At 44.1% G+C, this 27946-nt stretch overlaps 1 protein-coding gene across 1 annotated transcript; it reads left to right on the top strand.

Moving 5' to 3' along the window:
• The first annotated feature begins 198 nt into the window (after nt 1–198).
• On the top strand, nt 199–26304 carry TNFSF8 (TNF superfamily member 8). Its single transcript, XM_081067342.1, has 4 exons — nt 199–605; nt 10929–10971; nt 23014–23085; nt 24559–26304. The coding sequence occupies exons 1-4, from the start codon at nt 411–413 to the stop codon at nt 24951–24953; spliced, it is 705 nt and encodes a 234-aa protein (XP_080923468.1). The 5' UTR covers nt 199–410; the 3' UTR covers nt 24954–26304.
• Nucleotides 26305–27946: the final 1642 nt, after the last annotated feature.

Here is a 27946-nt window from a genome sequence, read left to right as displayed (position 1 = left end):
CCCTAAAGAGAATGAGCAACTTCTGAAGCAGGAAGGCGTTTTGTGGCTAAGTCTAAACGAAACAGAAGTCACTCTGTGCACACACACACACACACTCACACACACACCAGATTAGGGAAACCGTCATTTTCCTACTCGCCCTCTGACATCAGCCACCTTCTCTGTAGCTACAGTTTCTCTGCACTCAAATTAATCCCTGGCAACGAAAAATGAGCCTCTCCCCCACCCCTGCGGCCGCCTTTCTCCTCACGCCCCCAGAGAAGAGTTTCTTCGCGAGGCAGCCGGTGAAGGTTTTTTTCCAAGTCACATGATCCAGGATGCAGGGGAGAATCCTTCTTGGAACCGAGATGGGCCCAGAACCGAATTAGATGAGGAGAGATAAGGTGTGATGTGGGGAAGACTATATAAGAATGGACCCAGGGCTTCAGCAAGCATTCAACCGAGTGGCCCCTGCTCAAGACACAGCCATGCATGTGCCAGCGGGCTCTGTCACCAACCACCTGGGAACCACTAGCCGCAGTTACTTCTATTTCACCATGGCCACGCTGGCTCTGTGTCTCGTCTTTGCCGTGGCAACCATTATGGTGTTGGTAGTTCAGAAGACGGTAAGTCAACTTCTCTTCGCCGCCTTTCCTTTCTGATTTATTATGTTCAGTTTTCCCCAGAGAGACAGCCTTGGGGATAAATTAATAAATTAGTTGGTTGACGGGGGGGAAAGTACATATATCATGTAGAGAAAGGGAGAAAAGAAACGGGAACTCAACTCTCTGAAATATTTTGGAGTTTTGAGAGGCAAATTTGTTGAGCTATCCATCATCTCAAAACTTTCCAGACCCGCATGAGCCAAAAGAGGGCAGAAGAGCTATTAGCTTTGAGAAATTAAGGTTTAAATCTTGCTGAGCCAGAGACTTGTAGCAAAGAAGGAAGCAGTAGGGAAACTCTGTAACATATTTGCACAACTTGTTATCATATCTTCAACCTTCAGATTTCAAGGTCCTATATTCTCAGTGGGAATGTTCCTGAGATTTATTAGGCCTCATCCATTACCAAGAGCTTTTTTAACAAGGAGCTGAGTTTCAGAGGCCAAGGGTCTGTAAGGGAAGGAGGCAAGAGAGAAGACCAGGGCTGCTCAGAGCTTTGGACATTTTGGTGTTAAAGCCCACGAGACAAATTGAAAGCTTCCTCCTGAGTCACTGCTTTGAAGTGTATAGGGTGTCACAAGAAACAGAGCCTAGAGGCAGAAGAACACAGAAATGTTTTTAACACCTGTTCCCTCTGAGGCTGCTCGCAATACAAAAACTGCAAGCAATTATGGGCACACGCTGTAGCATCAAACTGTCTCAGGAGATGTACTTTGTTTGAAGCAAATGGTAAGATTAGTTGGTACAAACAGAAGAGATGAAGGAAGACGCTCGCTGCTTCTGATTTTAGGAAATTGGTGTTTACAGAGAATCTACCAGTATTATTACAGAAAATACTGCACTGAGAGTATATATTGCTCACGGATGATTTTTTTAATGAAGTAAAGCTTTTGTTAATTTTGATAATTTAAGAACTGTACCCTCTCTCCACTCTACCAACGTGAGAACGGTTGTTTATGCCTTCGTAGCTTCAGTTTTTCATGGTATTACAATCCTACAGAATCTGTCCTTCAGTTGTTTTAGGCCAGGGGTGTCCAAACTTTTTTCAACGTATTTCACCAAGGGCCATATGCGGTAAAATGCACAAACAGCTGGGTCTCTCACTCGAGGTGAAGTACGTATTGCCTCACCTGGTTTATTTAAGTAAACTAAATATATATTTTGGAATTTGCTGCGGGCTAATTAAAAATGGATTGCAGACCGCAGTTGGCCCGCGGGCCACAGTTTGGACACCCCTGTTTTAGGCTGAATGCTCTATAACTTAGGGATGACTGAAAAAAGCAAAAGCGAAAAAGAAAACGGGCTTTAAAAGCCTTTGGTATCTTTTCTCAGTGTCTGCAAGCTTTGAAATTTAAATGAAGCTTTGGGGCTCAAATCTCCATAGAAGTGAAAGAAAACAGAACTGCGAACATTTGATTTAGGCAGTAGAATTTATGAAACTTATCACTTAATGTCCTTATCTACATCTACTAAGAATAATACTCTTGAAAACATTTTATGGCCTTTTTCTTTAGAGGCCCTATAATTTCAGTAATTCTAATTTGATATAAACCAGAGGTATATCATTTTATATCAAAGGTCAAAGAAAAGAAATTGAAGTTGCATTAAGAAGGTTTTTAGTTAAAGATTGCATCTAGCACTGGAGAGAGAGAGAGAGAGAGAGAGAGAGAGAGAGAGAGAGAGAGAGAGAGAGAGAGAAAGGAAGAAAAATAAAGAAAGGAGGAAAGGGAAATAAGATGATGGGGGGGGCAACGGGGTGACGGTGACATGAAGCTAGAGAGAGCTCCAGGATGGCTCTTATCCAAATGGCAGTTTTAGTTGAATTGATTCTTTTCATGAGGGAAATGGGGTAGATCTTTCTGCCTCATTTTCATAGATGTGGAAAATGAGGATCAGAAAGGAGACAGGGCTTGAATGAAGTCATCCTGTAAAAGGGGTCGAGTCAAGACTGCACGATTGTTTAATGAGAAGAGCATTCCCCAAGACAGACAGGTACAGAAGCACTAAGACACTTCGTTCCCAGCCTTCTCTCAGGACCTCTATCTTCTTGTACATCTGTTTCCTTGACTTGGCCCTCAGGTTTGGATATGAAAAGTTTCACTTCACAGTCTGATTGTATAGTTTGGTGTGCTGTGATCGCTTAGCCTGAGAATTATCAGTTACTTAAGCATTGTGATATTAAGTATTAAATGTTTTACACATATCATTTCTAATACATTGTTCAGATATCAACTGTCGTAAGAGATAAGAGAGTTATCCCCTTGAGCTCAAGCCATCAGGGAAGACTTCCTGAAGGAAGAGGGAATGCAAGCTGACTTTAAGATAGGTAGAACTTAGACAAATGAACAGATACTAACAGGACCTCTGGTAAAAAAATCAAAGGGAGATACCCAAGGAATTTAAACCCACATCCCAATTATTAAAAATGGAGTGGGTTGATGGCCACATAGCACTCTATGTGTGACATTGGACAGGGGCAGAGTGGAGAACCATGAGAATGGTTTTATTGGCCTAAGAAGTCACAGTTGTAGGTAGGAAGACACATGTACAGGCATAACTAAAACAAAGTAAGTCACAATATATAAGAAGTGATGGAAGGTGGGCACCCAGTGCTACCATGAGACCCTGAGTTACGCAGACAGAACAGTTTTCCAGGCAGGCTTGAGGAAAACTTCACAGGAGATTGGGGAGGTTCATGTTGACTTGAGAAATACAGAGGGTGCCAAAAAAATGTATATACATTTTAAGAAAGGAAAAAAAAACTGTATTAAAATTGTGATACTCAGAATATACCAATAACAAAAGATGAATACAAGTCATGTGTATACTTTTTTTTGGCACCCCCGATATGTATGATTTTAAACCGGTGGAAAAGGAGATCAGAGGAGAGAATACGCCTGGCCAACAGAGCAGCATGAGCAAAGGGATGGAGAAGAGTAGATGTAAGGCATGTAGGAACATCAACAAAGATTGCTTAGAGACTTGGCCTGAAGACCAAATAATTCCAATGTCACTCCTTGGGTGAGAGACAAAGAAGGAGCTTCGATCTCAGTCTCAGATGTTTATTGAGCATCTACTCTGAGCAGCATGTTGTTCTAAGCAATGGGCATATAGCCTAGAACAAAGCCCACAAAAGTCCTGCTTTCATGTTGCTTGTGGAATAGTAGTCTGGTAATGTTTCTCAGCCACTGTGATGGTTGTATTTCACTTTGTTTACATTTAAACCAGTATATTTCTTATGAAACATGATGTTGACATGGTTTAAGAAAAGTAAACAGGAAACAAGGGAAAAGAAAGAAAAGTAAAAATCTCTTCCATGTTCCCTCCCTAACCACCAATCTCTCTTTTCTGTGATAACCACCAGGAACAAATTCTTCCTTGCCCTTCCAAAATATCTGTGTATCTACAAATATATAATACACACATGTCTTTATAGTAAACTTATAATTTTGCGCCTTACTTTACTGACTTGACATTATATGTTGGAACTCTTTCCATGTCAACACAGGGAAATCCACCTCATTCTTACGAGGAGTTGCGTAGTATTCTATTGTATGACTGTTTCATAATTTATTTCATCTGTGACTAGTGAAGGACACTTGGGTTTTTGTCGAGAATTTTGCTTGCTGTGCACATCTGCGGGATAAATTCCTAGTGGTGGGAATAGAATATATATTTTTCTATTTTTTACTTCAATAAATGTCACTCAGCTTCCAAAGAGATTGCCCTCTTGAGAAAGGAAAAGTACTACCAAGAAAGAGACACTTCTTCACCTCAATATGGAAAGAAAGAAAATTGATTTATTGAGAGTAGACACACATATGTCAGAATGAAATTTCACACAATTTATACAGCAAAACAAAAGGAAAAATGATTAAGGTTTTCATCTCCTCCAGAGACAAAGGGTTAGATAAGGAGGTAGGCTGTGAGGTTGACCCCAGAAGTGTTTACATTTTAAGGGGCTCTGAGGTCTTCAGTCTTAGGGACATCTCTGTTATAAACCTGGAGACTGGGCTAATCCAGCCCCTGGACAGATCTATTCAAAAAGGTTAGAACAAAGCAATAAGGCTCAGGATCATTAGGTTTTCAAGGAGACTCTTTCTAGAAAAAAGAGAAAGCAACTGTCTCCTTTCTCTTTATAAGCAAAGAAACTTTCTTCTTCAAAACAATGTATCCTTACAGTACTACTCTACCTCTTCAGCAAGAATGGAGCTGAATACCTGCTTAAGGGTCATGATTGGTGGTGGTGGTGGTGGTGGTATGGTTTTTTGGTTTGGTTTGAAGTTCAGATAATACATAGGGGTAAGATGTGATGCCCCGTAATGCTTCCCTCTATCCAAGTTATGCTCTTCAATGCATTTGATTTATGAATCAAAAAATCCTCTGAATATCTCAGGGTTAGGATTTGTTCTGGGCTGTAATGGGAGGGCCAAGTGACCAGGGCAGGACTGCTGTTTTCTGGGAATTCTCTAGGTTGTGGAGATGAGGAACTGATACCCAAGAGTCTGAGTTCAGAGCAGAATGACCCAGAATGTCACAGACAAGAAGAAAGGAAGACAGTTTCTGCTTGGAGTAAGAAGAGCTAGGATAGAAGCTGAGCCTCTTTCTAGAATTAGAAGGATCATGTCTTATGCCCAAAGTTTTATTTTGAAACGTTTTCAAGCCTATAGTAAAGTAGAATGGTGAATACTCATAAAACCTTTCTCCTAAATTTGCAGTGTTAATATTTTGCTGTATTTGTGCTCTCTCTCTACATATGAAAGTAAGTTGTATACATTGTGACTTTCATTTACATGTATTTCAGCCCCCATCTCCTACTTACTGAAATGACATTCTCATAGCCAAGAGAGTTAATGTTAATTTAGTAATATCATCTCATAATGATATGCAGTCCATATTTCAACTTCCCCACTTGTCCAAAAATATCTTCTACATCTATTGTGCCTTGTTTTGTTTGGGAATTCAGAATTCCCTCTCAGGTCACACACCACACTTGGTTATGTCTGTTTTCATCTAGAACATTGCTATTTAAGGGTGGTTCTGGGAGCTCGTTAAAAATGCAGAATCTCAAGCCCCACTCTAAACCCACGGAATCAAAATCTGCATTTTAACAAGGTCTCTGGGTGATCTATATGCTCATAAAAGTTTGAGAAGCAATGATCTAACAATTTGCTCCGCCCTTTGGTGTCTGTTTTTCATGACATTGATTTCTTGAAGGGTCCAGGCTAGTTATGTTGTTGACTAGTTCATACTTTGGATTTGTCTTAAGATTCAGTCATGATTATATGCAGACAAAATATTTTTGACAAGAATAGTACTTAGATAATGTTATATATTTCTTATTGTAGCACAGCTACAGCCACATGCCAGGTTGTCCCATTATGATGATAATGTTTAATCACTTGATTAAAAGTGGGGACCACTGGCTATCTCTTTTCTAAAACACTTTTTTTCCGTATTCTTATGAAATGGGGTCATACGCTGAAGACAGAAATATCCTTCCTTCAGCGGGTTTGCCTCTCCTTGATGACCCTCGTCTGAATCAGCTAATAGAGAGGGTAGAAAAATGATGGTTGCCTAATTCTGCCATTCTTTCCACACTTGTCTCCATTGGGTGTATGGTAGCAGGTAGAGCTGGGGCAGGACATTCCAGGAGAGGCAAGCCCAGGTGTGAGGAGAGGAATGGCAGAATCAGAACAGTGGTCACTCCCGACGGCACAGGGGAACAGCAGGAAATAGAGCTAGGTGGCAAAAAGCATTGGCAGAGGAAGGTGAAAGGATAGGATGCCACTTCCATCAGCAGACTAGGACGATTTCCAAACCCATGTATGAGCCCAGTTCCACACTCGTCTTCCAATTGCCATTCCCTGTTCCTTGGTAAAGAAAGGCCTGAGTGATGTCTTGCTATTCAAAGTGTGGCAGCCCTGGCACCGTCTCATTAGAAATGCAAAACCTAAAGGCCCATCCTAGACCCACTGATCCAGACTCAGCATTTTAAGACCCCCCAGTGGGAGAAGCACGGCTTTAAGCCACTTTATTCCAATTCCCACTTTCACTAGCCATACCAAGACAAAGGCTGCCAACAAAAACCATCTTCCTTCTAGGAATTTTCTATGACTTCCTTCCACTTTGCTCAGAGTCTCAGGAAAGTTTTCTGCCCCAGCTTCATCCTGACCCACCCTAGAGAGGCAACGTGGCATGCCTTCCATCCAAGTCAACACACCTGAGTTTGAGTCCTTTCCCTGCTGTTTGCCATCTGTGAGACCTTCCAAATCATTAAGTCACTTCCCTAAGTCTTAGTCAATCACTAACTCTCGCGGAAATGTATTTAGCCCGAGAGGATGGAGCACACTCATTAAGTGCTTCATCATGTTAACTAGAAAATAAGAGACACATTCCGAGCAACAATCTCTGTGGCCCACTGTATAAGACAATATGAGGCCAGCAAGGAAGGGGGTATGAAATCCCCCTGGCATAGCCCAAACATCAGTTGCTTTTGGCCACTTTTAATGAGAGAGGGCATCTTCCGTCCAAAGCAAATTTGGGAGCTGATTCTCCCTGCATAGCATTGCTCTGTGAAAGGAAATAGCCTTTTAGGGTATTGAGGCAAACTAAACATGTTATAAGGATCAAGGGAGTAGCCAAAATGTGGTATCATTTTCAAGGACTCGCTAACGTTCTATATATAATATCTTATGTCCACAATGGAGGGAAGAATTGCTAGCTCTGCAATAACAATGATTAAAGGAAATGAAAAAACAGAGTCCTAGACAGGGAAGATGGTTGTGAACAGGTCATTTCACTTGGGGGCAAGCAGATTAAATGCAACAGTTCCTTCCTCCACACACAGAAACCCAGAGTCTGAACAAAAAGAACAAATACATGAAGGAAGTGTAGCTAGTCGGTAACCATGGTGATGAAGTTTCCTGAGCTACCCAATGGAGCTGAGAAAGACAACCTGGGAGGGTCCATTTGCTTGTGTCTGTGTCCAGCCAATGTACTTCTCACTTCAAAGCCAAGTCACTGAGCAAGTTGGCTCACATTTCCCCAGCCAGGACCCAAATCCCCAGGCAAGGTTTGGGAGAGAATTCTAGGATTAAGAGGTACCTGCCAAAGAGAAGTTGTTGGACAGCACTTAGCATAGTTCCTAGAATATAAACAGTCCTCAGCAACCCTTAAAAGTCATTATCTCTCTGTACCCCGGTTTTCCATTTCCAAATGTAAGGTCTGCTCATGGGAGGGGAGAGAAGAATGAGCTTTCCTATCCTTGGCTTCTGAATGAAGATAGCCACTTCTGGGGACGTAGAAAGAGCACCAGAGAACTTCACCCAGCATCTGCCACTGAGTCATGAGTGTTTTGGTTTCCTCTCCTGTAAAATTAGCCTGAAGGACTGAAAGGTGTCTAGGTTCCTCTCTGGCTCTAATTTTCCGATCTTGTCTACGATGGGCAGCCAGGGGAGCTGGGAGACCTTGTCCCAGCAGCTCTTCAGGACAGGAATAGTCACACTTCTGTCCTGGATGCCCTGGGCCCTGGGTGACGGATTAAACACCAGGACTCTTTCCTATACTAAGATGCTTTGGTTTTGAAGTTAGGAAACCAGAAAGCTGTCAAATCACAGACAGGCTTCTTTTGACTCGCGAATAAATTAGTTCTTCCTCGAAGATGTTCTCTCTTACACCCTTGCTACTGAAGGTGTGTTCTGTGGGCCAGGGCCATCAGCATTACCTGGGAACTTGTTAGAAATGCAGACTCCTGGGCTCCACCCAAACTTGCCCAGTCAGAATTTGAATTTTAACCAGTGCAGGGGGAGTACAGCAGTCCATCCTGCCCCGGCCTTATCTGCAGTATTGCTTTCCTTGGTTTCAGTGGCCCGTAGTCAACCATGGTCCAAAAATGTGTAATGGATAATTCCAGAAATAAACAATTAATAAATTTTAAATTGCATACCACTCCGGGCTGTGCAATGAAATCTCGCACCAACCTGCTCCATCCTGCCGTGTCCTGCCCAGGGTGTGACTCATCCCTCTGTCCAGCATCTCCATGCTGCATACGCTCCTGGCCATCAGTCATGCAGTAGCCACTGTCACAATAACATAGCACAGTGCTTGTGTCCAAGTATCCCTTATTTTACTTAGGAATGGCCCCAAAGCTAGCAGTAGTGATGCTGACAATTCGCACGTATATAGGAAAAACCACAGTATACATAGGGTTCAGTATTATCCATGGTTTCGGGCATTCACTGGGGATCTTGGAATGTATTCCCCTCAGATAAGAGGGGACTAACTGTATGATCTCGAAACATTCTCTTTTCCTTCACAGCTCTTGCCACAACATGCAATTCTACTTGTATATTTATCAGTATGTTTTAAATAACTCCTTCAATGACTTAGCCATAAAATCCAGAGGATGTCTTCCAATAACCAGCAAGGCCTGGCACACACCAGGTGCTTACGCAATATACAGCGAATACATGATTCTCTGGTATTTCCCCAACTGCTGGTGACCCCGGGATGGATGGCTCCAGTGGTTTTGCTGTTTTAGCATTCTCTCACTCTACCTGGATACTTTCCTGGGCAGCTGACGAAGTCAATGATCTTAGCACCACATTTAAACATAGATGTTTTCCTTTGTGCATTGAACAACACGCAAATCGATGGTCATGCTTGGCAGTAAATGAGCTATCTATTAAATTTTGAAGTGTTGTTTGCTGTCTCACAGAGGCAACGCAGAGGGGAATATTGTGATGTCAGGTTTCCTATGAATTGCATGCGTAATTGAGAGACCGTAAATGTGCAGCATTTTAGTTAGGTAAAGAACTTTTGACTAAAGCAATAATGTCATGGAATATTAGAGCAAAGAGGGCAGGACCTACCAAGACAAGTTCACTATCTTTCCCCTGAAAAGCGGAAGCCAGTCAGTATAAAAGTTTATACTGACTTCTGTCATTTCCAGATCAGTATGATGCCAGGGCCTTACCTTCAGGAGACTTCCCGGACTCATTACCACCCACTTGGGCTGGAGAAGAGATCCATTTACCAGAAAAAAAAAGCCATTAGTGGAAGGCAAAGGACAGACCCCCTTGGGAAATGGCAGAATAAAGGGGGAACTCCAGAAGGTCCTCAGGGTTTGTACCAAACACTACGAAACTAAGATATGGGCAGAGGTTGACAAGGTGCTGTCAGACATATAAATGCTCACAGCTTTCTAGGTTTTTATTAATATCCCAATCCAATGCACTGCAGGAGATTCCCAACCTGGACAGATCACAAGATGAATAAGACACTTTATTCCTTCTTGGTAGGATACCCGAGGGGTGTCTCCATGACTGAGGTGTGGAGAAGAGGGAGGGAGACTGGGTGTGAGGAAGTTAGTCTCTGAAAAATTTATTAGTGTGAGGAAATGTGCCCATCTGCTTCTGCTGCCCACTAGCTCTGTGTACCCCAACAAGACCTCCCTTTATTCCCTTCCAGTTCCCCAACCCATGAGGCCCCTCCTTCAGAAGACAATCTGTTACTATGAACCTCTTACTTGTGTAAATAGTTCTGTATATATTTATGCTTATTATAGAATAAATAACAAAAAATACAAAGTGAATATATAATGGACATTTGTGTTTACTTATGGTATACGTTTCTAAATATTTGGATATTATATTCTAATTTAAACTTGTAACAAATCCAGAGGGCAGGGACTCAGTTTAATTATTTATGGTCTCCTCACAATGCTTGACACATAAACATTCAATTAATTCAGAATTTCCAACCACAGGAGAGATAGAGATGTACCTTCCCAGGTATGTTTACAACCTACTTTTACTGTATGATGAATCAAAGATGGAAAAAACCCACATATATTTGTATACCACATTTGATTGTTCTTATGTTGACCAAAGGGGGTAAAAATGACACATGTGGAGGTGAGGGAGAAAAAAAAAAAGCACTGGACTGGGAGTTGAGTTGCTGGTTCTGGCCCCTGAGCTGCCATAAACTTTTCATTTTACCTCTCTCAGCCCCTGGTTCTTCACCTGTGAAATGTAGACAGTAATCTTTAAAGTCATTTCTGACGGGCAGGTTGTCAAGCAAATGGACGGGCAAGCTCCTTATACCTAAGTCAGTGAATTCATTTTTTAAAAATTTAACAGTCAGATGGAATGTAAATTCTAAATTGCACAGTACTCGGAGGAAAACCAAAATGAAAACGGAAAAGTGAGTTGTTTCAAATGAATGTCATCCTCACACTGGTTTTTTTTTTTTTTTCTCTTTCTTTCTTTCTTTCTTCTCTTCTAGGACTCCATTTCCACCTCAACGGGCCAATACTCCCTTAAAGGAGGTAAGACCTTGGAATTAGGAGTAAATGTGTAGTGAATCGTACATGTCACATCACAGGGGATTGGTAACCAGAAACAGCATGACAGTGCTCAACAGAGAAGTGGGGGAAGGTGGAGGCGAGGGCTGCTCAGGGCAGAGCTGATGCATCTCAATTCATATGAGCTTCTTTGATCTGTACTTTTCTCCCCCCCCCAGTCTCCCACCAGCCCTTGACTCTCCCACTGATGAAAATTCTACCTCTGGCATAGGCTGTCACATGTATAGGGACATTAAGCAGCATTAAGAGCTTGAAGTCTGGAGTCAGGGAAACGTGGGTATGAATCTTGGCTCTACGAATCATCTGGGAGCCTCAGTTCCTTGCCTACGAAATGGGAATAATAATACCTACCTCAGGCCTTCTTCTCACCCCCCATATTTCCTATCATTGAAGTCACTAATGCATACGTTGCCACTACTAGCTCCAGAAGGCTGATACACAGAGTTAGGTTAACTTTGAAGATGAAAAACGTGGAGATTATCTGATTAACGTTTTCACTGCACAGAGGAGTAAAACCCAGTAAAGTGCTGTGTCCAAGGTCATATGGAGCCCAACCTAGAACCCTGATGTCCTCATCTCTAATCCAATGTTCTTTCTACCCAAGAACATTAACCCATCTCACTCCTATGAACTTCAGAACCTACAGAGCAAGCACAGCTAGATAACCAGACAACTTAGAGGGGAAAAGAGTCAAAGAGAAAGGGAGGGTCATCACAGGCATCCAGCTAGAGACACCAGGGCACGTCTGGACTCAGTCCCTCACGCCAACAGCATCACACTTGGAGTTTCCTCAGGGATACCCTGCTATCTGTCACCCAGAAACTTAGAAAGTAGAGGCCAAAGGCCTCAAACAGACAAGCATTCTGGATCTTTCAGGGCAGACTAATCATTACAGCTTTGTCAACCATATCTTAAAATTTGGCTGGAATTGCTTAGCTTGCGACCTCAATTCCCAGAATACCTCTGTAGACTATCACATTAATGTAAAACGGAGCATGCTATAATGCAGAGGCAAGCCAACATTTTCTGTGAAGGACCAGATAGTAAATATGACGGGCTTTGCAGGCCACAAGGTCTCTGTAGCAACTCGTTAGCTCTATCATTGTAGTGCAAAAGCAGCCACGGACTCTGTGTGCTTGAGCAGGGATGGCTAAGGGTCCATAAACTTTATTTACAGAGGTGGTGGGCTGGCTTTGACCCACAGACAAGAGTTTGCCAACCTCTATCATGGGAACAACACAGACTTTGGCAGCAGAACATGGAGCCTTGCAAAAAGCCAAGGGCACTGAGCAAATACCATATTCCCCTTTCCCCATTCCCACCACTCCACAACCACATCCACCCGGAGTTTCCAAGGAAGACCACAGCTTTTCATTTGTTGAGAAGGGGAGGTGATCTTGACCAGGAATGTGATCTCAGTGACAAGGACTGTTTTGATTGGGCAATGAGACCTCAGCCCCTCTGGATCTCAGCTCTGCACCTGGAGAGCATTCCCTCGCAGGTTGCCAAGCACAGGGGCACTAACTAGTGGTTCTGTCCCTACAATAGTTTTCACCAGTCGAGAGTGGAATCAGAAAAAGGACAAGGTAGCCCCTTTTTCCCATAGCCAAGCATTTTTAATGTAGGGGGATGCCTTTCCTCTGAGAGTATATCCTTTTCCAAAATGTTAAAATGTCCACTCTGTAACAGTCACTGAATTTTCATTTTGGGGTAAATTTCTTCGGTCCGTGAAACCCAAAACTGTGGGTGCCATGGACTAGATCACTTGTCAGATTTCATCTTATCTTAGCCATCACTGGCAAGCACAGACTAACAGCACAGAAACTACTCCAAAACCAACCTCAGTTTACAATTCAATGTTTCAGCAACCAGATTAAAAATTGCTAATAATAATCCCCACTAGGGCTAGGAAACTTTTGTGAAAGACCTTTCTGTACCTCCCTTGGGTTGCGCTTAGCCTCAATTTGGGGAGCAATGAGCATTAGTGCGCCCATTTTGCAGAGGAGGAGCTGAGGCCCGTGCAATCAAGGAGACCTACTTGCCTGAGGTCCTCCAAGGAGGTGAAGGCAGAGCAGGGACCAGAATCCAGAGCGCCTCTCTATCCGTCTGCATGATGTGCTTTGGCCATAAATGTCAGTGACCTGTTGTGTGGGGTCTGGGCTTTTGCCTGCTTTTAATGCAAGTCGACACTACTTCTCTTAAAGTGGCAAACTGCCAACATAGTAGGAGAGTGAGATGGAAAGAATATTACGGTGGCGGTGGCATAAGAACCGAGCTGCAGACCTGACTTTCACTCCTGCAGGCTGTTTCTCTAGGCAATCTTTCCTCCTCTTTGGGTCTCATCTGTAACATAATGGTAATATACTAAATGAACTGGAAAGTTCTTCGAGCTTCGACGCTTTATGATACTCTGATTCTCTTGTTTAATATGGAAATATAGAAAAAACAAAAAGTCTAACAATAACCTTGAGGAAATCTGCAGCTGTAGCTTCCTCTCCCAACAAGCCCCTCTTAAATAGGGACACACAGCAAATTTTCCCTTTGAAAAGCCATTGTAAAATATTCTGGACAGGGGGGAACCATCTCCCAGAAACTCCTAGGAGGAAGCTCCTGAGGCGGCCTGTGGTTTGTCACTGGAGCGAACAAGGGCAGACGCCAGACACTTTCAGGGAGCCCTCTGCCTCCGGCTGATAGACACGCCCACCATCAGCCGGAGGCCTGGAAAGCAGGGCCAGGTGGGAACACTAAAGTAACTTAGCCCAGGTTGACAATTAGCTGCAGAGAAACCAAAGGAATCCAAGCCCTTTGGGGAGTGAATGGATTTCTGAGTCCCAACACAAGCTTCCTGTGGCTGGCCGGGAGAATGGTCTCCAGCACTCTGCCACCCCCCTCCCACTCCATTGTGCTTGGGACTCAGTGGACCATTCTGGAGGTTCGGCAGAAACTGGGGGCCAGGAAGAGCGCTGGGAGAAGAACTTTTCAGCACACCCTTCTTCTCTCAGCTAGAAAATGGAGTTAAAAAGGCCTCCTGCCTAGAGCGTTTTGAGTCTAGAAGGAGACAGCAAGCACGACCCTTGCCTGCATCCTGGCTGAGCCTATGTCCTTTGGACAGAGGGTCCACTCCACTCTTTCATCTCCAAGTGAAATGGCCCCCTCTCATCTCACATATGGTGAGGAGCTCAGGAGGGCTGCAGAGAGAGCAAGGCTCGTGCTGCTTCTCATTTCTTGTTCCAATTTTCTGTTTGCCCCACATTTTGAATCTCACATGTGCTGATGTTACGTGGCTTATCTGTCCAAACCACAGAATACAGACATTTTGGCCTTGATTTCCCCTGAGTTCCCCCAGCACCCCACCTTTGTGTATAACGAAGTTTACAGCAGGAGTTAGGGTGTGGAGAGAAGCTGATGGGTCAGTGCACTCCATCACAGAGAACAATGCCCACTGAGTACTACACCCCTCCGTTTTTATCAGGCCGTGGCCACTCCAGCCACAGAATTCCTTGGGGTTCAGCCTACCACCATGCGTACTGACCTACTGTCCTTCCTACCAATTTTTATGTCCTTTTCCTCCACACACAGCCCTTCCCCTCACAAACTCTGCAGAAATTCAAATTCTACAGACTTTATTTTGCAGAAAGAATGTGGTCACCTTGGTCTTCTCCCAGGCCTTCCCAACATCCCAACAACCAAATGACAGTTCCTCCCTGTGCTAGAGGAATTCTGTAGACAACTTTTAAATCAGTTTTTCTTTTATTTCCTCACTACATATGAATGAGGGTCTGGCAGAGTGAAAATAATGAACCCGGGTGGGGCGTGCTGTGTGTGCCAAGCACTGGGCTGAGTGCTTTGTGATTCACTAATGGAGTCCTCACAAGCCCTAAGGATGATTAGTATCTCTATCTTATGGGTATGGAAACGGCAGCACAGAGAGGTTTACTGACTTGCCTAAGATTGCACAGCTAACAAGGAGTGAGGCAAGACCTCAAAATTCAGGCTGGCTCGCCTGGGAGCCTCTCTGTTTAACCAGGACTGCACGATCAGATGCTTAGTAAAACACAACTGTGCTTCCTTTCACTGCCCTCACCAGTTCTCCAAGGCTAGAAATCCTTCCAACAATCTTTGTGGCTTCCTCAACACCTGCTCACTGTGCCGTTTTCTTGTCACTGAAGCGTGCTCTCTGTGACTGAGCTCTGGGGCAGAGAGGGCCATTAGAGTGACCACACATGTGGGTTTGCATGAGAGGTGGGTGATGGGGAGCTTTAATGCCCATGACAGGGGGTCTAGAGGCTGAACTTAAGCCCTAGTGTTGCAGCTAAGTAGTCATGAAACCTGAGATGATTCCTTCACTCCACACCTTGCCAGTTAAAAGAGGGTTGTCTTTCCTGGGAATGCCATGTGGGCCCTAACATCCAAGGGACTTGGAGGACCCAAGAAAAGTGCCCAACCATATGTGGGTCCCAACAACCCCTTCCATGTGTTCTCCACTCTTGCCTGCATTCAATCTCCCACTGAGGGGGAGACAACAGGCAGAGAACTGGGTTGAACTCTGGAATATCCACAGTCCAGTCCTGGGACTTGAAACCACTCACTTTCCCTCGCAGGGACTGGGATTTCCTGTTTTCTAAAATAGCAGGTGTGATGGGGGCAAGTCTGATGACCCATCCCTGGCACGGACTTTGCTCCAAGTAGAACATTCCAGAAATCAAGCAAATATCTTAAGCGTCTATGACCATTTTACGGCTCTAACAACTTCCAGTTTTTGCACGGCTTGGCACGCTACCCTCCTCCCCACTTCCCCTGCTAAAAAGAAAATGTGGGCGTTAAAAGAGATCTAACTGTACCCAGTGAACCCACCCACAAAGAAACTATAACAGCTGCCCATTGAAGGCAATAAAACTAAACCACTGAGACTGGCTACTCCTCAATCCCCAGCTACCCCTGAGGTCACAATCCAGCCAGGACTCCACACTGGCAGTAGAAGAGGCAGGTAGAGGGGCCGCAGCCCCCTTCCCTAGAAGGAAAATAGCAGAGACCTCACCACTGTCAGATAGATTGACCTGTCTCTAGATGCCTACCCTGCCAGTTGGTGTTGCCTTTGTTTCTTTTTTTTTTTTTTTTTACAGCCAGAGGGGGCACTTCTCCTCAATGCGCTATCTTTTTCTTAAGGCGGAGCTAGAGGAATTAGGAATCTCTGCATGCAAAATAATTAAATAAGTAGATAGATAAACTAGAAAATGGGCCATTCAGAATAAAATAGAATAGCGTCCTGGGGAGGTCAGCCCCAGTGCTACAACTAAACCCCACTGCCAAGAGGAGAGAAGAGGGAGGATGAGCTGGGTGGGGAGGGGAGACAAGAGAAGAAGAGAGGAAAAGGAAAAACCATGCAGACGGCTGAGAAACACTAAAAAGTATGCTTCAGTTTAGCTCATACAAATCACAAGTCTCTAAATCCAGGGAAAATCCTCATCTTTCAAATACTTTGGGGAAAGAAAAGGGAAAGAAAGAAATAGAGGTGGAAGGAGGGAGGGAGGAGGGAAAGAAGGAAAGCAGGCCTATTTCTCACACTGGCTCCATTATTTATTTCATCCATGCCTTGGACACCATATGTGTTGACTTAAATTTCTACAAACCTAGCAGTGCAAGCTCTGGACCAGGGAATGGGAACCAACCATTATTTATTAGACGTTGGGTGGTGGACACACAACTCATTTTTATGCATTATCTCATTTAATCCTCCCAGCACCTCTTTGAGGGAGGTGATTATTACCCTTATTTTGGGGAGAATTCAAAGAGACTGAGTCACTTGTGCAAAGCCACACAACTTAGTGGCAGAGATAGAATTTGAACCCAAGCCAGTTTGATCCCAACCCTAACATTCTAAGTGTGCGGTTATACTTCTGCATCTAGAATATCTAGGAAGTGTTTTCAAAAAGTTACTTAAAATGTCAGCAGATTTCACCACAGTACTCCAGATTCACCTTGCCTTTCAAATTATAGACTGTGAAGGTGCTTCTGAAATGTTCCCAATACTATCAATTCAACCTGCCTTTACTATAAGTGAATTCCAAGGAAATACCCATTTAGGGTCAGATAGGTTTATCTTACACATTTCAGCAGGTCAGGATTGAAAAGACCCCCAAACCCTAAGGAACCTTCAAGGGGTTCAAGTGAATTTCAACATAATCTTAATTTGTATTTACTGATCACTATCTATGTGCTTAACACTGAGCTGAGCGAGCCGGTTGGGTATTCCCCCGCTGTTTGTAAACCCAGAGTCACCTAGTTGTCCTTTGTTTAACAAATAGTCCCTACTGGCATTTCTCCAACAGTAATTGGCCTGGTGTCATCAAGAAAATAGTTAAATTAAAGCCAGCTGAAATGACGCTAGAATTAAGGATTCACTTTGGTTCCAAATTCTACTGATAATGGAGAGAGTTTCCCCCAGATGTCACTGTTGGGATTCTCCTGGATATTCTGCCAGACAGATGGAACTAAGAAGACAGGACATGGTAGATGTAGTGTTAGTAGAATAATTCCTCTCCTTCCTGGAAGGATTAAAATATTTTCAACGGATGGAAGGATTCTGCATACTTTTCCGGAAGCGTCAGATGGCCTCAAACACTTAATGTGCATAATTGAGAATCTCTAGTCCAGCAGAAAATGCCACAAGCTTTGCTTCAATGGCATTTCATCAACCAGATCGCTCTGTTAAGTGGCATCGCTAAGCTGCAAGAGACTAGCAAAAGAGGAGTAGGCGACATGCTGCCCTGGTCACGTGACATCCATAATCTTATCGCAGCTTCTCAACATCCATACATTTGGGTTGATTGTTATCCCCACTTTACAGATGCAGTAACGGAGGGTCTATCAGGGGAAGTGACAGGTTTGAAGCTAAAAGGCTTGTGCAGAACCCGGTGCTTGTTCTGAGAAGCACTGTGTCTGTCTTGTCCTGGCATTGACTTGGAAGATGCCTGGCACTCAGACCACATGCCACCATCTGGCTTCCGTGTTTAGCGGGTTTTGTTTTGCCACCTTGGGCACTGTTGCATCTTAGTGAAAGTCTGATTTCCCCTGACTTATGACTTGGCAGTGTTCAGCACATGGGCCTGAAGTCACCTGCTGGCACTGTCCCATAAGAGGGAGCCCAGAAGGCCCATTAGTGCTTGTTTTCCTAGCACCTCCAGCTGTATTGTCAGTTTTCAGTCCCGTGTGTATGGTAGCTGCAAACCCATTTCTTCCTACACTTAACCCTCTCTGCTCTGTGGGAAAACCAAACAATCAGGGGACAGAGCTCTGGACTAGGAGCCAGAAGCTCTGTGCTCTGAACTCAGTTCTGCCACTAACCTACTATGGGGTCTTGGGCCAAACCTTCAGGTCCTCTGGGTTCAATCTCCCCACTCAGAAAATGAGGGCCTGGGTTAACTCGTCATCTAATGGCCCTTTCATGTCTAACAGTTTGAGATCTCAAGGTGGGGTCCAGTCTTTAGGTGGACATTGTTCTAGATCATGATCCTTTCAAACACCTTAGGCAACATCTCTCTTCTGTGCCACTGGCAAGGGAAGGTTTCATTGGCACATATTTCTCTCAAGCCTTCCAAAAAAAAAAATGCCCCCAAAAGTTTCACGATCCCTCTAGAGGAGTCCCAAGCTTGGGCAACCAGCTTATAAATCTTTCCCATCTGAAGGCCTACGTCCTCAGAAGAATTCACAGTGTATTTGAGTAGTCCAAAAGGTGGAACGCCCCACAGAAGGAGTAAGGAGTCCTGGGCTTTGGTCTTGCCTCTTTCACTAAAGTCCTGGGATAGCCTAGGACAAGTCTACTATGGGGGTCCCTTTGGGGAGCACATGTGCTATGTGGTTCCCAAGCCTATACCAGGGAACTTCTCAGGGAACTTCCATTTCTATGAACCATAAAAATCCTATGGAACCAGGCTCTTCATAACTTTGATTGTCCCCAGAGTAAAAATGTTCTGTTCTACCATGGCAGGTGTCGGGAAATCTGAACACGTGAAGATAATTTCCTAGCTGGCGTATAGGAACATGCCTGCAAAGACAGACAGTTGGAGCTGGGACTGACTTTACCCCACTCCGTCTAGTACAGCTGAGTCTACACAGCGTGCTGGAATAAGCTAAAAGGGTCCTTCTAGGTCATCCAATCCACACCGCTCTTCACCTAGCTAGGGACACAGAGCCCAGAGAGGGGAAATTCCTAGATTCTAACCCCCAGGCCATCAACTTAGCCATGACTTGCAGACAGTTCTCACTTCCCTCACCCAACAGTTCAGTTCTTCAAACGAAACCCCTCCAGACTTCACATTCCGATAGGAAGTGAATGAAACAGGGTGTGTTTTCCTCCCTAGGCTCCCAGCATTCAAAATTCCAGAGACATTACCAGATTCCAGCTGCACGTAGCACCACCTACCGTGTTTCCCATAAAATAAGACCTAGCTGAGCAATCAGCGCTATGCGTCTTTTGGAGCAAAAATTAATATAAGACCCGGTCTTATTTTACTATAAATATTTTACTTGTAGTAAAATAAGACCGGGTCTTATAATATAATATAATATAATATAATGTAATGTAATGTAATATAATATAATATAATACCAGGTCTTATATTAAGTTTTGCTCCAAAAGATGCGTTAGAGCTGATTGTCCAGCTAGGTCTTATTTTAGGGGAAACACGGTATTTGTAAGTCGCTCCCTTCCTGTTCTCATAACTGAAAAAGAGAGTCATACCGTGGAGTCACAGGGTGACAGGAGATTCAAGCCACATGAAATGCTTATCTAGCTCTGGACAAGAGCCTCATGACCCTCAAAGCCGTCCAAGGCATCTGTGAACAGCACTACCTGGTCAAATATTTGACCTGCCAGCACCGTGACTTGCAGTGTGATTCCTGCACATCTTCCCGTTGTGTCAGCTGAGAAATGGGGATGGCAGCAGCCTTAGCCATTAGCTGAGTGTGTCATCTCTTTAAACGTGTACTGGAAGCCTTAGCATTTGGACCCTGCAGAACAGGCTCCATTATCTTCCTGCTGACAGCCTGGTCAGATAGATGGTAAAGGCTTCCTCTGGGCTCCTCTCTAGGTTCACCCAATTTATCTACAGGTTCTCTGGTGTCCTGAGTCCCAGGCCCCTTCCCTTAGCCAGCTCTAGCAATGACATTCTTAAAGGGGGGTGCCCGTGTTTTTCCTTCCACTTGAAACCATGTCAAAGTTTCTTGAAGAAAAATTAAAGCACACCACGCCACTTGACTTCAGGAAATGCAAAAGCTTCAAAATAAGTTTTGTTTTTTCCATCTTTGGGTTTCTCAGAATTACAACTGAGGTCAACCCACCAAACATGCAAAGACCAAAGGGGAAAGAAACAAAAAAAAAAAAAAAACAAAAAGAAAGAAATTAAAAAAGAACCTGCATGTGTGAAAGGCAAGCCCAGGCTTGTACTTTTACAGTCATCTGTTTACAGCTCAGCTGACAGATGCCGCCTCAAGTGGCGTGGTGTGCGGGAGCCCTCTGGCCAATGAGTAGGGCCTGTCCTTCGTGTGATTGCTGGCCTCAGTCTAGGGCACGCGTCTTACGTTCCCTTAACATAACCTAACCTGCAGAACCAATGGGAGAATTAGGCCAGGTGTTATCCCAACCCGGAGGGGAAAGACAAGCCAAGCGTCCCCATTTACCTCATTCACGTCATGAGAACTTACCCGACATCCACAGAGGGAAGGAAGAGAGATGGATTAGATGATGCAATCCCACAAACATTTGCAGAGTAGCTTCTGGGCTGGGCAGTAGGAATATACTACAGTAGTCTCTTTCCTGCGGTTTCACGGTGTAATGGACATAAAAAGGCAAACAGAGGGAAGGGTTAGAGCCGGTTTCCGGAAGGAGATGGCTGCCAGGAAAGGGGGTGCTTTAAACAAGGCATTATTTGCTCAGTGAAGGGGGAATTCCCAGTGGAATGGCAAATCAACATCCTGTGTTTGGGGACGGTAGGAGCCCCCAAACTCCAACAGGGTGGTGAGCAATCCACTCAGACATTAGAGTCAGACAGCCTGGGTTTGAATCTCCACTCCACCATTGGATTAGCTGCGTGAATGTGAACAAGTCATTTAACCCTTCAAGGCCTCAGTGTCCTCATGTACAAGATAGTAGCATTAGAGGTACCTTTCTCGTGGGGTGGTTGTGAGAATTAAGTGAAATAATGTGTTTAACATGCTTAGCAGAGTACCTAGGAAATAGCCATCACTCAATACATATTAGCTATTATTATTACTAACACTCCTATTACTACTTTGTTAGTTTTGGGACAGAGTGCAAGGCAAAGAGAAGATGAGGGACGGGAACACAAAGGAACACGAATGCCACGTGAAGGGGCTTGGCCCTCACCCTGCAGGCACAGTAGAGTCAGGACGGGGTTTTGAGCAGAGTAGAGATGCAGACACATGTGCCTCTCTGTGATTCCTTCTGACCTGATGTTCCACACCCAACAAAGAGGAGGCTGGGCCAGGGGGACCCTCAACAGTAGTCGCAGTGCACGGGGGAGTAAGCAGCCCTCTGTGCTGTGTTCTACACGCCCCAAGAATGTGGGCTGTGGGCTGAAACAGGCAGGGCAACAATGCCCGTAGGATGATGAGTGCGAGACAGGATCAGAAGAGTGGCAGCTGGCCTACCAGCCTGCATCAGCCGGGACCTTTGGCCCGGAACCTCTTTAAGGGATAAGGACAGGTAAAGATGAAAACTGCCCCCTTGCTTCTGCGTCTAGCAATGACCTTGTTCAGACAGCAGAGGGAACTCTTCCCCTAACTTTCAACCATGCCAAGTCCCCTTGGTGCTGTGATGAAGGCCGGAGGGATCTTCTCAGTCCTGAGCAGAGAGCTGTGAAAAGACTGAGAGCCCAACAGGTACGGCTCAGGGAGATACAGTGAGCAAACACTCCAGGGCGTGGTCGCCTCAACTGAATCAGCCCACGCTGCCTAGCTTTTGATGGGTGGAATGAATGGTCATTTGTGATGACATTCGAAACATCATAGATCTTTTGTTCGATGATCAGGTCATAGATCTTCCAGTTTTACAGCTAGGGAAACCCAGTCCCAACAACAAGGAATTTGCCCAGAATAAGTTGAATTCATGAGGCACTGCAAGAAATGTGTAACTTGGTTCTTTGCATTCAAAATAGTTACTATAAGAAGAAGAAGCTTAAGTCACCATGACCAGTGAATATATTGAAAACATTTTTATTTCTTACGTGCCACAATGACATAAACAGTGTCTTTTCCCCCTGCCAAGGAAGCACCAGATAGCACGCTCCCTGCTTAGACCTCTTTCCTCCTATATCTTCTTAAAATTGAGCACAATATCTCCACTGTCTAGCAAAATGGTCTCAAGGAGGAAACCTGGAATCAGACAGACTCAGGGGTGAATCTCAGCATTTCCACCACCTTACTTGACCCTGTGTCATTGCCTTGTCTAGGCATCAAGATTAACCTTGCAGAGTTATTCTGAGAATGAGATTAGCTGAAGTATGTAAAAGTACGCAGACCAGTATCTGGTGCACTCTCAAAGGAAGGAGAGCAATAATTACTATCAATAATCTCACTCTGGCTACCACCACCTGGCTGAGTGACGTGGGACAATGTACTGTCTGGTCCACAGGCTTTTTTCTGTCTGTCAAAGGGGCTTAATAACGCCTCGCTCATAGAGTTGCTTCAAAGATGAAGTGAGATGAAATACGTAAAGTGGCGAGAATGGCACTTGGTAAATATAGGAACCCAGTTCATATTTGTTTCCTTTCCCCAACTTCCGTAGTTTTTTTGTAAAAGCCCAAAGGAAAGGAATTATTTTTTTAAATCCCAAGGTACTTGATGGCAAAATGAAAAACAAACAGGTTTTTCTTTTGTGCCCAAATGAAAACAGAACGGCAATTGTCTCCTTCAAAGGGTCATGGAAAAAGATCGTGTGTCTCCAGTTCCCAGAGAAAGCTAGTTACTATGTGATCTCCTTATTTTTAGGAAATTGCTCAGAAGACATCTCATGTATCCTGAAAAGGGCTCCATTCAAGAAGTCATGGGCCTACCTCCAAGGTCGGTAACCAAATCCAGGAACGTCAACCGTCAACCATAGGAGGGCCACTTCCTATGGCCTTTCTGAAACTGCTAAGCCAGAGGTCACAAGTAGAGGCTCACACCAAATGTGATCTGCAGATGTGTTCTATTTAGCCTGCATGATATTTTTTATAATTCGAATTGAAATGCCTTCGCGGGGCGGGGATGGGGGAGAATGTTACTGTAAGAGCTAATGCTCCTCTCGTCTCAGCCCCATTCACTCCTTTATGTTACCTGCTTGGCCTCTGAAGGCATCTGGTTCCCACCTCCACTACCCCATCTATTTGGCTACCTATAAGTTGCAGGCCAAGTGCATAGTACTTTCTTCATGCAAGGGAAGCAGGCTCTTAATCTCAGCCTCTATCTAGTTATTCACAAGAGAACCACAAAATTGCCTTGTCCCCAGATTGACATCAGGGTTGATTTGCATATTGCAGCTTGCTTCAGGTAAGAGGCCCCTTATAAATGAAATGATGAGAGCCACTTACACTAGGAAAGATGCGATATGGAGGAGACGGCCAAGATTCTCTGAATGGCCATTCTGCTCAATTTAGAAATTCAGTTTTGCAGTTAGATTAGTGCTCACTCTTCAACTGAATTGCAACGAGGTTTAAAGGGAAGGCATAGAGGCAATTAAAACTAACACCCCAGCTTCCCAGTTCTGACAGGCACCCCGACCAATCAATCAGTGCTGATTTTCACTCGTTAGGACTCAGAGAGACTTGGCTTCCAACTTGAACATGTTGGCTTAGAAGATCTGCTAATTCTCTGCTTTCCTATAAATCCCAGAGGGGACGAGCCCCTTAAGGTGCATGTGAGGGATCCACACAGTTATGCTTGCCTGCACTGTCACAGAGAGGAAGACATTCAAAAATTCAGACAACGAAGGGTTAAGGCTGCATCTTGATGTGAAAGGGAACAGACTGAGATTCTCCTGGACATCTTGATGCCTAAATTAGTTATCAATTGGACAAAAATGCATGTCTTCTTTCTGCTATTTTGTGCGACGCCTACCAAATAGTAGTCCCCTAATGATTAAACGTTCATTGATTGGTTGAATAAATAAACCTGATAGTCCAGAATTTATGGGGAATACAGTCCAGGAACTTGTAGTCTAAAAAGGCAAAGATAATAATTATAACAATCACAGAAGAATATACTAATTAAGTGGGAAACAATTCTATAGGAAGTAGAGTCCCACACCAGGTGTGTTCTGACCCTCCAGCTTTGAGCATTAGCGAAAAGGAAGAGGGGCGGTTTGGTACCTGTGCCTTGACTATGAAGCAGATCTAGAAGGAGTAACACAGAAGCTATTCTGGATAGTTAGAACAGCAGACAATATTATAGGAGTCCTGGGCCTTGGATGGGGAACCTTGAATGATGACTTCAAACTCTCCAGGAGGCACCTGCAATCTGACCAATAATTCCATTTTTGTGTCTTTCTTTTTCCAGCATCAAAGCATATAAACAAACCCGAGTTGACTTGGAACAAAGATGGCATTGTCCATGGAGTCACGCATCAGGATGGGAATGTGGTGATCCAGTTCCCAGGTTGGTACTTCATTGTTTGCCAACTACAGTTTGTCGTGAAATGCACAAAAGGCTCTGTCGACCTAAAGTTGGAGCTTCTCATCAACACAGATGTGAAGAAGCAGACACTGGTGACAGTGTGTGAGTCTGGAGTGCAAACCGAAAGCATATACCAGAATCTCTCTCAATTTCTGCTGGAGCACCTACAGGTCAACACCACCATATCAGTCAGGGTGGACAAATTCCAGTATGTGGATACAAACACCTTTCCTCTTGAGAATGTGTTGTCCGTCTTCTTATACAGTAGTTCAGACTGAACTATTTCTCCTGGCCTTCAGGAAGAAAGTTACTCTCCACCATACAGTACTTCACCCATCCAACAGTTGGACAGAATGAAAACTTTACACCAAGACTGAAACCACAGAGCATATTAAATAGCATGCTTCTCCTCTGTCACTTGGGAAGATACAGCTCCAGGGTTAAAAAGAGAGTTCTGAGTGAAGCATCTTCCAGATAGAAGGCAGGGAAACAATGTATTGTGGTGGACAGAGCCCCACATGGGGATCAGAAGGCATGGATTTACGCCCCAGCCCAACCACTAACTCACTGTATGACCTGGAGCTATTCCTTTTCCCTCCCTGGAACTCAGGAGCCATATCTGAAACCTGAAGGGGCTGGATTTGAATTCTCTCCGAAGTCTCTTTCATCTCAGAAAACCAGGCTCTTTCATCACAGACCTGGCAGTGTTCTGGAAACCCCCAACCCAAGGAAAGGCCCCCCACACCAGTATAAAACCAATGGCACTAGTAGCATTTGTCTGCGTGTCACCTCAGCAGAGTCAGAATTTGAGGACAAGGTTCAGGGCACCTTGCCAAATGGTGTGAGCTGTAGGACCTAAAACGTGTAGAAGTAAGGACCACCAAACTGACCATCCCAAATTTAAGAGGTCTTCTAGGTATTTGGAAAAGCATCTGACCAGGCTTGACTCCACTCCAGTTAAGGTTGACAATAAATCAACAACAGACAGTTTCATTCAGCAAACACTCCAATCAAAGAGTGGTGACTGAGTGACGCGGTCATTTGGTCAGGGCATAGCTGCTACCCTCTCCCGCGTGATCTCTTTCTGTTCCCTGATTCAAACACCTCTCGGGAAACCATTTCTATAGAGGGTTTTTAAGGACCCACACAGTTGTTGATAGACAATGGTGACTCTGAAAATGGTGAAAAAAAAACTTCTGAACAATAGGACCCTCCTCTCTTGATATGGGTAGCCAGGAGAATCCCCTGGCTGCATCAACCTTTACGTCTGTCCAGCATCTTGGAAGGAGCATCTCATCTGTTTGAAAGGACCACTGGACTTGAAGTGTAAGCCCCTGAGGTTGTGCCTCAGAAAGAAAAGGGACCCACACCTGCTATGCAAAAGAATGAAGCAAAATCTGAATTTTTCTCAAGAAGGAGGAGAAAAAAGAAAGGAGGAAGAATTCAGGAAAGATTGTCAGAGAAAGACCAGAGAAGATTTAGAAGAGAAAACAGCAGCGGTGGAATGGATGAGAGACTTGTGAGAACAAAAATGACTGAGGGAAAATGTTTTTATCATTTGCTGAGCAGTGTCCTATGTCGACTTCTCCTCAGTCAATGAAATGTTCAGTAAAGTCTACATTTCTCTTTAACTCTTTCTGTGAGTAGATTCTTTGGGAGCAGGGGGCACTGAAAGAGGTGTTGAACTCAGCAAGCCAAGCGGTACACGGTAAACACATAGACAGGTTTTGAGGACCCAAAGCTAAATAACAAGGGGACATCTGGCATTTGAGTTATACCCTAACTCTACAGAATAAATGAATTTTGCCTGAAACCAACTCATGCATTCTTGAAAAGGTATCTGCAACCTACACATGCATAAACTAAGCAAATTTTCTACCGTCTCATATTCTAACACGGGAAATATTCCATTTTCACTTTTCAGCAACCATCCCCTGAGCAGAGGTGCCCAACATTTACCCTGAGGGTGGTTCAAATCTCTGCCTCTGTCAAGCAATACTCTGAAAGCCAAGAGCTGAAGATACAGGGTGCACAGCATTAAAAGACTCTTGGAGCAAGACAAAACAATAAGAGAATAATCATTAATAACTCACCTGATAGGTACATAGGGAGTAGACAACCTAGGACATTTAAAACTAAATTCTGTTACTCCCCGAGGGTTAACCAGCCCCTGGGAATGTTACGACAGAAGGATACTATCTATACAAGTAAAATAAATGATTTTTGTATGGCTGGGAACTCAGGCTATGTGAAACATATGACTCTTTGGTAAAAATTCAACTGGAGCTCACAGACCCTACCATTCTTCCCACCCCTCAGCACGCGCGCACACACACACACTATACTTGTAGAATTTGCAGAAGAGGGTAATGGATGAGTCGATGAAAAAATAACAAGTCAACGTAAATAACGAGACTAAATATATTTCTGCTCTTGGAAAATTTTGTAGGATTTTCCTTCTCTAGATTTGGTAAGTGTTTCTTCAGCTCATCTCTCCATTGTCCACTATGCGTCCTGGAACTCGCTTATCCAGTTCTTTCTTAGAATCCCCCAGTCACACAATGGATGGTTCCGAAAAGGAAGGGGTCAGCAACCCAGGAGAGTTGATATGAATAGGTCCTAAATGGAAGAAGTACTGAGGGAAACTGGACAGAATTTATCAAACAAGGGAGCCTTCCAGAATCCCTGGAATACCACTGATTATTCTGGCAAAAAACAAAGCCTTTGAGTTAAGAGGATAGAGTTGTCAATCAGTGTCGTCTCTGGAAAGATCCTGAGAGATCGGCTAAGCCAAGTCCTCACACGATGAGTAGCAGAGCTAGGATTTGAGCCCAGCTTCCCCACAATTTCCTGCCAGGCTTTACTGGCCCCCTGCTGTAGCTCCTCTGTGCTGCCTCATGTCACATGTCTCAAGCCCTGCTTTGGAGCATTCTTCAGCATTGCAGCAGGGTTTTCCCTCTGTTCTGCCTTGCCCCCCACGCCAGTCACTCTACGAGCATCCTTCTAACATGAGACACAGATGGGCTAGAGAGTCAGTACGTGGTCACATACCAGAAAAATGTTAGTGTCCAACGATACAGAAGTTCTGAAACTGAAGACATATCCAAGGCCAGGATTTTTCCCAATAAAAAAATTAAAGGCTTGTTTTAATTTGAAGTTATGAAGTTTTATATATATATATATATATATATATATATATATATATATATATATATGTATATATATACATATGCATATGTATGTATGTGCATATGTATGTACATATGTGCAC

Source organism: Rhinolophus hipposideros (assembly GCF_964194185.1).
Source record: "Rhinolophus hipposideros genome assembly, chromosome: 11".
Lineage (NCBI taxonomy): Eukaryota > Metazoa > Chordata > Mammalia > Chiroptera > Rhinolophidae > Rhinolophus > Rhinolophus hipposideros.
Note: the sequence above shows the minus strand (reverse complement) of the source record. Positions and strands in the feature narration are given on the sequence as shown.

Bases quoted from the DNA above. Each gene is read 5' to 3' on its own strand.
- TNFSF8 (XM_081067342.1), top strand. From the start codon at position 411: ATGGACCCAGGGCTTCAGCAAGCATTCAACCGAGTGGCCCCTGCTCAA. The intron at 606-10,928 runs GTAAGTCAACTT...CTTCTCTTCTAG, and splicing joins TGTTGGTAGTTCAGAAGACG to GACTCCATTTCCACCTCAAC. The intron at 23,086-24,558 runs GTCGGTAACCAA...TTCTTTTTCCAG, and splicing joins GTCATGGGCCTACCTCCAAG to CATCAAAGCATATAAACAAA.